The sequence below is a fragment of the Dermochelys coriacea genome, chromosome 5, assembly GCF_009764565.3.
Source record: "Dermochelys coriacea isolate rDerCor1 chromosome 5, rDerCor1.pri.v4, whole genome shotgun sequence".
In the NCBI taxonomy this organism is placed as follows: domain Eukaryota; kingdom Metazoa; phylum Chordata; order Testudines; family Dermochelyidae; genus Dermochelys; species Dermochelys coriacea.
In genome coordinates this window covers 85,041,638-85,055,797 of record NC_050072.1, presented here as the reverse complement: position 1 = coordinate 85,055,797, position 14,160 = coordinate 85,041,638, and the positions used below count along the sequence as shown (strand labels likewise).

The window sequence follows — 14,160 nt, the reverse complement described above, 5'->3', positions numbered from 1 at the left end:
GTAGAATCGAAACTGAAACAGTTTAATGGGACTAAATGGGGGGCCCAGATAATCTTCATCCAAGGATATTAAAAGAATTGGCACCTGAAATTGCAAGCCCATTAGCAAGAATTTTTAATGAATCTGTAAACTCAGGAGTAGTACCGAATGATTGGAGAATTGCTAATATAGTTACTTTTTTTTTCCTTTCTTAAAAATAGGAATCCGAGTAACTACAGGCCAGTTAGTTTGACATCTGTAGTATGCAAGGTCCTGGAAAAAATTTTGAAGGAGAAATTAGTTAAGGACATTGAAGACAATGGTAAATGGGACAAAATACAACATGGTTTTACAAAAGGTAGATCGTGCCAAACCAACCTAATCTCCTTTTTTGAAAAGGTAACAGATTTTTTAGATAAAGGAAATGCAGTGGATCTAATTTACCTAGATTTCAGTAAGGCATTTGATACCGTGCCACATGGGGAATTATTAGTTAAATTGGAGAAGATGGGGATCAATATGAACATCAAAAGGTGGATAAGGAATTGGTTAAAGGGGAGACTACGACGGGTCCTACTGAAAGGCGAACTGTCAGGTTGGAGGGAGGTTACCAGTGGAGTTCCTCAGGGATCAGTTTTGGGACCAATCTTTTTATTACTGACCTTGGCACAAAAAGTGGGAGTGTGCTAATAAAGTTTGCAGACGATACAAAGCTGGAAGGTATTGCCAATTCGGAGAAGGATCGGGATATTATACAGGAGGATCTGGATGACCTTGTAAACTGGAGTAATAGTAATAGGATGAAATTTAATAGTGAGAAGTGTAAGGTTATGCATTTAGGGATTAACAACAAGAATTTTAGTTATAAATTGGGGACGCATCAATTAGAAGTAACAGAAGAGGAGAAGGACCTTGGAGTATTGGTTGATCATAGGATGACTATGAGCTGCCAATGTGATATGGCTGTGAAAAAAGCTAATGCGGTTTTGGGATGCATCAGGAGAGGCATTTCCAGTAGGGATAAGGAGGTTTTTGTACCATTATACAAGGCACTGGTGAGACCTCACCTAGAATACTGTGTGTAGTTCTGGTCTCCAATGTTTAAAAAGGATGAATTCAAGCTGGAGCAGGTACAAAAAAGGGCTACTAGGATGATCCGAGGAATGGAAAATTTGTCTTATGAAAGGAGACTTATGGAGCTTGGCTTGTTTAGCCTAACTAAAAGAAGGTTGAGGGGAGATATGATTGCTCTCTATAAATATATCAGAGGGATAAATACTGGAGAGGGAGAGGAATTATTTCAGCTCAGCACCAATGTGGACACAAGAACAAATTGGGTATAAACTGGCCACCAGGAAGTTTAGAGTTGAAATGAGACGAAGGTTTTTAACCATCAGAGGAGTGAAGTTTTGGAATAGCCTTCCAAGGGAAGCAGTGGGGGCAAAGGATCTATCTGGTTTTAAGATTCTACTTGATAAGTTTATGGAGGAGATGGTATGATGGGATAATGGGATTTTGGTAAGTAATTGATCTTTCAATATTCAGGGTAAATAGACCTAATCCCCTGAGATGGGATATTAGATGGATGGGATCTGAGTTACCCAGGAAAGAATTTTCTGTAGTATGTGGCTGGTGAATCTTGCCCATATGCTCAGGGTTTAGCTGATTGCCATATTTGGGGTCGGGAAGGAATTTTCCTCCAGGGTAGATTGGAGAGGCCCTGGAGGTTTTTCGCCTTCCTCTGTAGCATGGGGCATGGTTGACTTGAGGGAGGCTTCTCTGCTCCTTGAAGTCTTTAAACCATGATTTAAGGACTTCAGTAGCTCAGACATAGGTGAGGTTTTTCATAGGAGTGGGTGGGTGAGATTCTGTGGCCTGCACTGTGCAGGAGGTCAGACTAGATGATCAGAATGGTCCCTTCTGACCTTAGTATCTATGAATCTAAGTAAATAAGGTGAAATGTTATTCACTCCTTCTCATAACACAAGAACTAGGGGTCACCCAATGAAATTAATAGGCAGAAGGTTTAAAACAAACAAAAAAGTATTTTTTTTCCCCACACAACACACAGTCAACCTGTGGAACTTCTTGCCAGAGGATGTTTTGAAGGCCAAGACCATAACAGGATTCAAAAAAAGAACTAGATAAATTTATGGAGGATAGGGCCATCAATGGCTAATTAGCAAGGATGGGCAGAGATGATGCCCCAGCCTCTTTTTGCCAGAAGCTGGGAATGGGCGACAGGGGATGGATCACTTGATGATTACCTGTTCTGTTCATTTCCTCTAGGGCACCTGGTATTGGCCACTGTCGGAAGACAGGATACTTTGGTTTGACCCAGTTTAGCTGTTCTTATGTTCTTAAGGTGCCCAACTTAAATTTAAGAACATAACTTTAGCCATTCATGTTTGAAAATTTTGGTTTACTTTTGCAATAACTAACTTTTTTAAAAAAAACAAACCCAAAATCTATATATAAACAGGCCATATAATCAAACAAATAATAGATGGTGTGTGTTTTACATTTAGGAAAGAAGGGTACAACTTCTTGTTTACAGAAGGATATTCTCCAATTAGCTACAAAAAGAAGATTGTTGGGTTTGGAGGTTTTGTTTTACACATCAATTTAATTATAGTACTATGGAATGATAACATGAAAAATATTAAACTGTGAAAAAACACTTTTTTAGTATTTTATCAGCAATTCAAACTTTTTACAACTATCATGGTATTATTCAATAGCCAAAGGATATAAAGTACATGTCTTTTCAAAAATTCTGTTCTCAGAAGATCCAGTGTAACTCACAGAAGCTAATGAAAATTCACTAGTGTTAACATAGGTTACCAGGTGGTTCATGGTTCAGCATGAAGTGAGAAAGGATTAGGAAAGTGGTGTGTCTGAGCTATTTGCATTCAATCTTAAATATAGGACTCCTCCTACTCCAAATCTAGATCTGAAAAAGTATGTCCATTATATGTACAAAATGGAAATGTGACTGATGTATAAACCAATACTAATCCTACCCATTGCACTGCAGAGTTTACCCTTGAGCTAAGAGTTCCATCATGCATCGGTACAGGAGTCACCAAGCCTGACTGTTCTTGGTAAGTTAAATGTCCGTACAGATGTACGCTGTTCTAGATTTGCTCACTTTTTTTTTTATGGTCATCATAACAACCATAGAATCATTCCAGGTGATTTCTGGCTCAACTTGGCAACAGCCTGGATCTCAAGTCTGAGCTAAAAGAAGGGGAGAGAAGAGTCATTCTTTTGTGATGGATCAACCATTGTCTTCTCAAGTCTGAGGGTCAGGGCACATGCTTCTCACAAGGGAAGTGATGAATAATGAGTCTATTTAAACGGGTCTGCACTCGAAGACTAAGACAGACAGTGTAATTTTAAGACTGTTGAGGGAAAATATTGTCAAGCCAAGAGATCACTCTATAGGTCATCTGGTAGAACTCCATAATTTATCTTTAACCTTGATTAAAAATAGGCTCACCCCTAAATTCCCTATTCACCAGTTTTGCCCTCAAGTCACCATGAACCATGGTATACAACTCGCCTGAGACAGATGAAGCAAGAAGGAAAACAGCACAAGATATCCACCATTGTCACTCTACCCAATCCTACTGATTAACAAAAGCACATTTTTGAAGCTTTATGCCAAGGCTATAAAAGGAATGAAAACAGATTTTTTTTACTTCTACCACAGCCTATGGGAAGCTCTAAATGAGGAGGGAAGTTCAATGCAGTGGGCAATGTTGTTAATTCAGCTGTCTTCAAAACAGTATCAGTGTGGAGTTTCTCTCACCATGAGTAAATTTCATGATATTTTACAGAGCTTCCTTGAAGCTCAATAACTGCAAGATACTAATACTTTTTCCCAGTGGATCTTAGAACATCTTGTATACTAGTTCTTGTGAGATGTTCAAAAACTTTATATACCCGATGCAATTTTCAATTTCATAATTGTTTACAGGCCTTAATCTGATCTCAGTTACACGGGTGAAAATCCACAACAATTCCATTAAATCTGCTTCAATTACTACATGACATGAAGAGTAGAAAAATATACAAATGCTTTCTTAAGATTACATTCCCATGTAAACAGTTTCTATTTCCCACAAGAATATTATGTATTCACACATGAAAAAGCAGATAGACTAAGAGAATCTCTCTTTAAGATGTGGCTCAGGTTATGAAAAAAAGGTTTAGAAGCCCTAGCATGAGCAGTCCAGAATACAGTTGGAACAATTCCATCTGCCTCCTGAGTAAGCAGAGTCTCTTCTGTTGTATCAGAATTGAAAATAAATAAATAAAAGGAATGTTTGCTCTTGATGGTAGGAACCTTGTATTCTAAACACTGCCTCATTCAAGCATTCCCTATACAATTTACCTCTTGTGTATTTTATGTAGCTAGCAGATAATTTACGTGGTTACTGCACTGGCAGGCACTGATCTGGCTAAAGACAGGGTATCCATTGACTTGCTTCAAGGAACTAGCTGCTGGGCCAATAAACAATTATGAAACTTACTATTAGTGATACCTTGTCAGAAGGTTGTCAAAGTAAACATGAGCAAGATATACAGACTGCTATACATCATTTGGTAATGGGGGCTCAATTTAATAAAACAAAATGCAAAGCCACACATACACTTAAGAACAAAGAATGTAGGTACACTTATTAGGTGGAGGTCTGAATCCTGGAATGCAGCAACACTGAAAAGGACTTACAGGTCATGGTAAAAAATGAACTGAACATCAGCTCCTAGTGCAATGATGTAGTGAGAGTAGTTAATGTAATCTGGCATGTATCAACAGAATATCAACAAGTAGGAGTAAAAAGATGGCATTACATCTGTATACGACATTAGTGAGACCGTTACTGCAATACAGCATCCAGTTCTGGAGCTCCCACTTCAAAAAGGATGTTGACAAATTGGAAAAGGTACAAAAATCATACACCAAAATGATCTGAGGTCTGGAAAACATGCCTTATAGCAAGAGATTTAAGAAGCTTCATCTATTTAGTTTATACAAGAGAAGGATAAGAGGTGACTTAATCATGGTCTACAAGTATCTTTATTGGGAAAAGGTTTCTGATAGGTGACTCTTTAATCTAGCAGAAAAAAAGACATAACTATGATCCAACGGCTGTATCATGAAGCTAAAATTCAGACTAGAAATAAGATGCAAATTTTTAAACAGTGAGGGTAACTAAATTAACCATAGAAATAACTTACGGAGGGATCTAACAATTATCCATCCTCTGAAGTCTTTAAATCAAGACTGGACCCTATTCTAAACCTCTTCTACAGCTCAAATAGAACTTTGATCTTGAATCTGATGCAAAACTACTGGAAGAGATTCTATGTCTTTTGTCACGCAGGAGTCAGATTACAGGATCATAAATGGTCTTAAATATTTATGAATCTTTTCATCCCATCTTCATCCCACAATGCTACTGTGCTACACCACAAATTGCTGCGAACAAGGCTACTTAAACACAAGATTTTTCCCCACACACCCACACGCTTAGGAACAAAGTTTTAAACAAACAACAACAAAAATCCTCAAGATCTATGCACAAAAATGTGCATGCATGCAATCACCGCAACAATCTATCAATCTACATAATTAGGCTTGGGAGAATTTAATTTTTATATCATTTTGACAAAATAGCAATGTTTATTTTTAAGCTTTTTTTAAAAATCAATGTAAGCTCACTATTGTGCAAAATTACAGGATTTATTTATTTTGATTTAAATTTTCAGTTAGGATAATTGGGGGAGGGTCAGACTTATGTAATGACAGTAGATATTGAGATTCACAAAGATAAAGCTTTATAATGGTCAAAACACAAACTGTCAACATCACATCATATATACAAAGTAAATATCCGTAAATCAAATTCTAATACACTGTCATGCAGCATTTTTCTTACTTTGTCTTTCTGTAAATTTCAATCAATGGAAATATTTTTCATCCACGTGTGTGTACAGTGAAACCGACATTTACCAATAAAAACCTAATCCTTCCAACCATATATAAAAATAGTATTACAAAACAAAATATTAAGGTTACAAATTCAAGCACTCAAATTTGGATATGGCAGAATTAAGGTTGCTTGGATAAGCTTAAATTTTCCCTCCTTGTGCATATGCATTATAATCCAGTATTTAATTATACAGTCATCTACTTTTTCCACAGAATCCCTGCCTCTTTCATAAGGACCTGCTCTGAATATGAATCAGAGTTGTGTAGTGAAGAAAGCTGTTGTCTGTAGGACCCTTGTTTTACTTGTTGTAGAAGTTGAAAGGTATATAGTGAATGTGGCAGGTGATTGCAGGAAGAGAAAGGAGGGTCTCATTTTTAAAGTAGTTGAATGCTGCCCTCAAGAACTGGATTCTAAATCCTGAATCTGCCATAGAGTTCCTATAAGGCTAAGCAAGTCACCCAAACCAAACTATTGAGAGGTGGTCTTTAATTGTGCATTCCCCATTGTCTGGGTCCCTAACTTGCGAGACTGGAGTGGGATTTGTAGAAGTGTTGAGCACTCACAGCTGCAATTCAAGTCAACGGGAGCTATGCTTTGAACACAACGTGCTAAGTCCTCTTAAAAACAAGATCTTGGGCACTCAAAATTAGTGGATTTTTTTTTTTAAACCTTACTCTCTCAGTGCTCAGTTCCCGGTCCGTAAAATGGAGATAATGCCTTTACTGCCCCATCTCTCAGAGGTTGTGTGAAAGTAAAATTAATGCTTGTGAAACATTCAGGTACTAGAATTATGAGTGCCACAGAAAAAAAAACAGAAGGAAATTAATAATTCTGTCTTCAGAGCAGAGTTTGAACAGTGTGCACTAAACAACATACGAGCTAGGTTTTGAAAAATTAGAAGAAAACAAAATATTAATAGCTGTTCATTAAGTGAGTACCATCCATTGTGTGCCGTGACTATCATAATGCATATGCATAAAAGGGCTCAATTAAAGTTGCACAGGCAACTTTCTAGTATTTACTAACTTTCCAGTGCTTGACTATTCAACCTTAATATTGATATTTTAATTTAGTTTGTGTGTAATTTTCCAGGTTGTGGGTTTTTTTTGTTTTGTTTTTTTTTTTAAAAAGAGCAAACTGAAAAACAGGAATTCCACCTTGTGGCAGGTAGACACCCATGTGGGTTGTCAGCAGGCCTGGACCCTTTAGATCCACACCAGAGACTGTCACTTGAGCTAACAGAATAAGTGACAGCAGCAGTAAATATGCATCCTCTATGTGGACCAGCACAAGAGGGAGACTGGACATGTTGCCAGTGGGTTTCACAGATATTTGCTGAAAGCAGAGGAATGGCAAGACTCATGAATCCTGGGTCCCATTCCAGGCTCTGGAGAGAAGTGTGCTCTACTGGGCACAAACTCTTCTGTCCAATTTCCCCAATCATGACCACTTCTGCCCAGTTCCCTCCAACCTGCCCCATCCCAGTCCTATCTCTCCCGTCCTCCCCAGCTCCTCAGTGCAGTCAGTCCCAGTTTCCACAAAGGCTTTTCATCCCATCTCCTTGCTCTGAAGTCCTATCCTCATCTCTCTGGACTCTGCATCCCATTCTCAGTCCCCCGCCCCTCAACCCACTAGCTCTTTGTCCTGTTCATTTGCCCTGGCAGTCCCTCCCCACCAGCATTCAGTTGCCACTCCTTCCCATATTCCCCAGTCCCACTGGCTCCTAGTCCTACTATTGCCTCTTTTCATCCCTGGTTCCCAGTCTCCTTGCTCAGCCAGTCCCCGTCTTGCCACCACCAGCCTGCCTCCAGTTTCCCTCCCCCAGGTCTGGCTCTTGTCCCCTCTACACTTGAATCAAGTAGCTTCCTCTTCCACATTGTCTGGGCCCAAAGGGAGGAGTGGGATGTCACTGAAAGCACAGGAGAGACACCTGTGCCTGGCTCTGAACTTGACACAGCTCAGAGAAACAACTGTAGGGAAAGTCCTGCTCAGTCTGGGCTGAAGCATGCCCAACATGGATGGAACTTCAGGGAATTTAACCGAGAAGGTCTAGGAAGTCTGACCACATGCAAACTGATGTTTTCCAAAGACCAAAATAACTTGGCCAAATCTGACCCAATTTGCACAGGAGATGTGCCAAATGGCACATTTGATACAAAAATCCACTCCTCAGCTAAGTTTTGAGTCCCTACCCCAAGGCATGAGAGGAGGGCAGACCTTTGCAGGAAAAAGGTCACCAGAATTTTTTTTTTAAACAGGTAAAAACCATTTTCCTCTAGCCTTGTTCTCAGAAACAGCTGAACAGTTTTCACTGAAATTTTTAAAAAAGTAATCCAACCTGAGGCAGACACCCAGTTACAATCTGGCAAAGTTATAAGCACCTGAAAACAGGGTCTTAGAATGGGAAGTGTTGTAATTTTAATAGGTTGTGCTGTCAGCCCCATCTATAATCAAAATGACATCTGAGATAATCTCTATCCTAAACTACTGAATAGAAACAAGGGAGCTAAAATGAATCATGAATAAGTGTAAACCCCAGGTCCTAACAAGCCTAAAGACAAACAAGATTACTGGTGTATATAATCAACCCCCATTACATCACTCAAGTTTGGAAACCATGGTTATTATTGGGTCTTTAGCAAATTCTGTAAGCCCAGATAGCAACAATGGCCCAGGCAGCCTATTTTGCCACCTTCACCTATCTCATATCACGTGATCTTTTCTCTGAGAAGTAAACCTTGATACAGTTCTTTGTACCTTTCTCACCTCCATACTGGATTATATGCAATGCCATTTACTTGAGAGTACCCTTGAAAGCTACTCAATTTTTAGCTACTGCAAGATGTGCCTGCTGCCTTAGTAATGCATCTCATATGGAAATACATTAATTTGAGTAACATAAACTGTACTTACTTTCCAGCTAGTTTCAAGGGTGATTTGAGGTTTATCACCTAACTCCTTTTGGTTTGGGGCCTCTATTTCAAAGAGAGTGAGAGAGAGAAAGATGATACCTCCTTATACATATTCTTACCCAGTAGTTAAAATCAAGAGGGACAAATCAGCTGACAATGTCATTATTTGCATGGCTACGAAAAGAACATCTCTGAAATATTAGAATCTAAGCTCCCTCCCTAGCCCAAATTTGTTAGCCCTTGAGGGCACCAAAAACTTATCCCCAGGTTTTCCTGAAAATGTGAGTTTGTTTTTTTTTTCCTTCTTAATTTTGGGTGTTTTTGTGAGGGTGAAAGAGAAGCAAGGAAGAGTCGCCATATTTCCGAGATTGTTGACATATCAACATAGACTTAGGACTGTTCTATGTAGTTTTAAAAACTGAGTTGAGACATTACTATTGGTGCATTATATACACTAAAATAAAATAAGCAGTAGCAATTTAAGTATTGATCAACGGGATTTTATTACTATAAATACACAGATTTAAGGACTCATGTTTTAGCATTCTTTTAAAAGTAGATTTCATTTTTGTTTTACAGGTAAAATGCCCAAAATCTACACACACACAGCCTCTCCTCCAAAAATATAAGCAGCGCTTCTCTTAAGATATTTTATAGCACCTGAGGGTGTGCTACACACTGTATAGAAAAGCATGATCCCTGCCTTGAATAGCTTACAATCTAATTTTACACCTTACGCAGTTAGTGGGAGGTAACAGTATAAGGAGAGGGAAGTGAGTGATGAAGGATTAGGGTTAAAGCAATGAAATCACTTGGGTTTCTCACCTTTTAGTGGTTCTGTTAGGCATACATATAAAAGTATTGCCTCATTTCCTGTAGTCATTGCAAAATAAGAGACCTGAGATTTGAATGAAGTGTAAGAAATAGCTTGGCGGATCTCACCTCTCCTGGGTTCTGACCCAAACAGCCTATCAGTGTTACCCATTATGGTCTCACTATTCTGAGACAAACTTACTCCTGTTCTCTCTCCACTGTCATCACTGACCTACTTTTCCAGCAAGGAGGACAGGCAATAAGCCTATTCAAAGTCAGAGACCAATGCAGCTCTCTAAACTTGCCAACAAGGGGTGCTGGCATAGCGAATAGAACCAGATGTCCTTGAAGCCACAGTACATCAATTCAACTACATATCTGGGGCTTTTTCTGGGAGTAAGACAACTGATATTTGTGAACTCATGTTTCTCATATCACGGGCCATCAAGACAGCATTAAATGTGTCACTTTAGAAAAATATGCTTTTGAAAACCATGACTTTGTAACCAATCCCACCCAATGGCTTCATATACCCAAATCACCCATCCCACACATTACAATGCATTTGTATGTATTACTGGTGAAGGCACAGGATCACATTCTTTAATAAATTACCCACATTTAAGGGAATAGCCAGTTAAAGTTTGCTATCTGTTTTTAATGCTATATAGTTTGCCTAATTTCACAAATTGTTTTAATGGATTTTATACCTCCAAGTTGAAAGTGAAGACAGCATCCTTCTCTATTTACCATTCATACTCTACTAGTCCCATTAACCACTTAGCAATATTAGGCTCTCATTCTAGACTATAAGCAAGTCTTAAGAATTCAAAAGAATGCATTTATCCACTACTTTGAAAAAAATCTACTACATATTGTGAAATGTTCTTTACGATGCAGAAAGAAGAAAACAGAATGAAACATGTTTCTTTCTTGTTAAAAATCAAGGAAAATCATATGAAGAGGTTTTGCTTACAACTGAGATGAATGTGACAAGGTACAATGCTTCCTTGGAATTTGGGCCATTTCTACTACAATGCTAGATTACAGATATCCAACTTCATAATAAAATTAAGTTTGCATACCAGCACAGAATATCCCAGGGACTTCACTTCGGAATATAACAGTTCGCACTTTCTTATCAGATTTCAGAGCATCCACAGCTTTTGACATCTACAGAAAAAGGAGGGGGAGGGGAAAATTTTTCTTCAAATATTTAATTCCAATACATTGCCATCAAAATAGAAGCAGTTAGTTTTTCCCTCTTACCATTTTTATAAGATTTTTATTAAGTGCATTTTTGGCACGAGATCTGTTTAATCCAAGTACCACAATTCCTAGAGAAAAAAGAAGAGTTTGAATCAGTGTCATATTAAAAATATAAATTAAGTACATACTTGTGTCCATGTTATTTTGACTCTAAACAGATATCAAATTAGGACTGTAAGAAAATTGACACGTGTAATTATTTTGACTGATTTGTTTTGTTTGTTTCCTTTTTCAGAGTGTTTTAATAGCCATTAGAAATGACAATCACTAAGGACAGACTCAGAACTCATGACCTGATACACATTAAATTACCACATCTGTGCACACAGCCTGACTAGGCCAAATTTGCGAAAGCAAATAATCATAATATTTTCCTGAACAATTAAGCATGTACTTTAAGTACTTGGTACTTAAATGTAGTCTTGAGATATTTCTTCATAAAGCATTTTTAAAAAAAAGTTTTTATTTAAAAAAGAAAAAAACCACAAAGGGACTGCCAGGTCCAATATATATATATATATATGTGTGTGTGTGTGTGTGTGTATGTGTGTGTGTGAGAGATGCATATTTTAGCATATGGTCTTGGTCTTGACAACTCATTCACTACACAATTTTCATGGTTCATATTAGTTACAACAACAACAACAACAACAAAAAACCCACCACCAGGCAAGTACTGGTACTTTGCATGTAGCACTTTTCCTTAGCTGTATCCCAATTTATTCCTTATGTCAAAATTATTTCAAACAAATATTCAGCTTGGTCATAGAATCATAGGACTGCAAGGCACCTCGAGAGATCATCTAGTCCAGTCTCCTACACTGATGGCAGGATTAAATATTATCTAGACCAGGGGTAGGCAACCTATGGCACACGTGCCAAATGCGGCACACAAGCTGATTTTCAGTGGCACTCACACTGCCCAAGTCCTGGCCACCGGTCCGGGGGGCTCTGCATTTTAATTTAATTTTAAATGAAGCTTCTTAAACATTTTTAAAATCTTATTTACTTTACATACAACAACAGTTTAGTTATATATTATAGACTTATAGAATGAGGCCTTCTAAAAACGTTTAAATGTATTACTGGCCCGTGAAACCTTAAATTAGAGAGAATAAATGAAGACTCGGCACACCACTTCTGAAAGGTTGCCAACCCTGATCTAGACCATCCCTGACAGGTGTTTCTCTAACCTGCTCTTAAAAATCTCCAATGATGGAGATTACACAACCTTCCTTGGCAATTTATTCCAGTGCTCAACAACTCTGACAGTTAGGAAATTTTTTCCAATGTCCAACCTAAACCACTCTTGCTGCACTTTAAACCCATTGATTCTTGTCCTATCCTCAGAGATTAAGGAGAACAGATTAAACATACACAGCTGTGTGTACATGTACTGAACAGAGTGGGCCTGGAGCTCTGATTTTAGGTTTAAAGGTATGCTGCAATTCTTGTTATGGAAAGGTTCAAGGATTTGGATGATACCATAAAAAAAAAAAAAAACTTCGGAAATTGTGTGACCTTTTCACCCTTTGTGACATCTTTTTAAGTTAAACATGTACTTTTTATCTCCAAATAAGGATGATCATTGTTTTCTAAATGTAGTAATAGTAATACAATACTGGAAAAGATCCCCTAAATAGCCATAATGAAGCACTTCTACTCTGCCATGTCATGCACACACGTCAATAAAGCAGCTACAGTTCTTGCAGACAGCTGAATTTTCCCTGTGTGTTTTTCTGTGCTTGTCATTGGATTTATACGTCTCGCTAGGAACTACATAGTTAACATTGACAACATCCACTCCAACAGAATCAGAAAATTCTCTAAGATGTTCACATCAGCCTTCTTTCTTCCTTTTGTGTATTTACAATTGGTTTTTCCATATAGTGCCTGAGAAGCAAGAAAAAGCCCTAGAGCCAGAAAAACTTGAGATTTTTTCAGGTATGCCATGTACTCTAGTTCTAGTATGTGTTACTAACAAGGCACCATAGTAAATTTTATCACTTAGCACAAAAGTATAGGAAAGAGTTGACAAATATGGTCCAGAACCTTATGAAGGTTTTTATTTGTTTTGGTAGTACGGAGTATTTGGACTGCACTGAATTGCCCATCTCGACCATGATAGACACAGAATAGGAAGAAAATTAATATTCATGTTAGCATGAATTAATTAATTAAGAATGTTCCGACATAAGGATTAAAGTTGTTAAACACAAAATATAACAAGTTCTCTGCAAGGGAAAAATCCCTAAAGAGAAAAAAAACAAGTGTATAAGCCAATTCCTCCTACTACTCCCACCAATTTCGCAAGTCATAACCCTACCACTTCCTTCTCCCACTCAAAAAAATGACAAATGCTCAGCAGCCCTCCACCCAACTTTCCAACCTTCCTATTTATGGAAAAAAGTGATATGAGAATTGTAATCAGAAATGTGTGAAAAGATTAACATAGCAGATATAGAATGTGCAGTCAGGTGTATAGAGGCATCTTCCATGGATTCACCACCCCACCCTTTTTTCTTTTTTTAAATATAGCCATATTACCATAGTATCAGATCACCTCTAAAGATGAACTTTCAGGTTTATCTTTATAGTGGCAGTGTAAGATAAGGAATGTATTAAATTGGTGTCTGAAGTACAGAAAGTCAAATGATTTGCCTGAGGTTGCATAGGATGTCTGTGGCAAACCAGGAATTAAACATAGTCCTCCTGAGTCCAGACCAGTGATTTAACCATAAGATGATCCTTTCTCCTTTTTTCTCTCTTGAATAGCTCCTACTCAAATACCAGTCAAGTGCTGATAGTTTTAGGAATTCGACAAGATTATAGCTATTGGCAATATGGATACAATGTAGCCATTTTATCTGCTGTCAAAATTCAAGGAAGTGAGAAGAGGAGCAGAAATAACTGGGTTTCCCTCATACCACTATACAGCAACACTATTAAGCTACAAGGCGAGGGTGGGAGGAACACTACAGTAAAATCTGCCAAGAGTGACCACTCATGAAAGTGGCAATGTTAGGGAGCTGATGCCCAGCAAAGCACACTGGAGGCAGGGGGTAACTGGGTGACTCACTGTCGTGATATCCAATAACTGTCACAATAAGGTAAAACTGTTTCCTGTGTTTTAGTTATGGCCAAAACAAACTTGGGTTCTTGGCTTCAGGGCCCAACAAATTAAA

General features: G+C 38.1%; 1 protein-coding gene across 3 annotated transcripts in view; it reads right to left on the bottom strand.

Moving 5' to 3' along the window:
- The window catches only part of AUH (AU RNA binding methylglutaconyl-CoA hydratase), a 189,506-nt gene that overhangs the window by 165,287 nt on the left and 10,059 nt on the right, over positions 1-14,160 (bottom strand). For 2 of the 3 annotated variants that reach the window (XM_038402146.2, XM_043515246.1), the window contains exons 2-3: positions 10,976-11,043; positions 10,792-10,879 (exon numbers count right to left, since the gene is read on the bottom strand). The exons of the other annotated variant lie outside the window; for it this stretch is intronic. In XM_038402146.2, the coding sequence (XP_038258074.1) occupies positions 10,792-10,879; positions 10,976-11,043 (156 nt within the window). The remainder of the gene's footprint in view (positions 1-10,791; positions 10,880-10,975; positions 11,044-14,160) is intronic. 3 annotated transcript variants of the gene reach the window in all.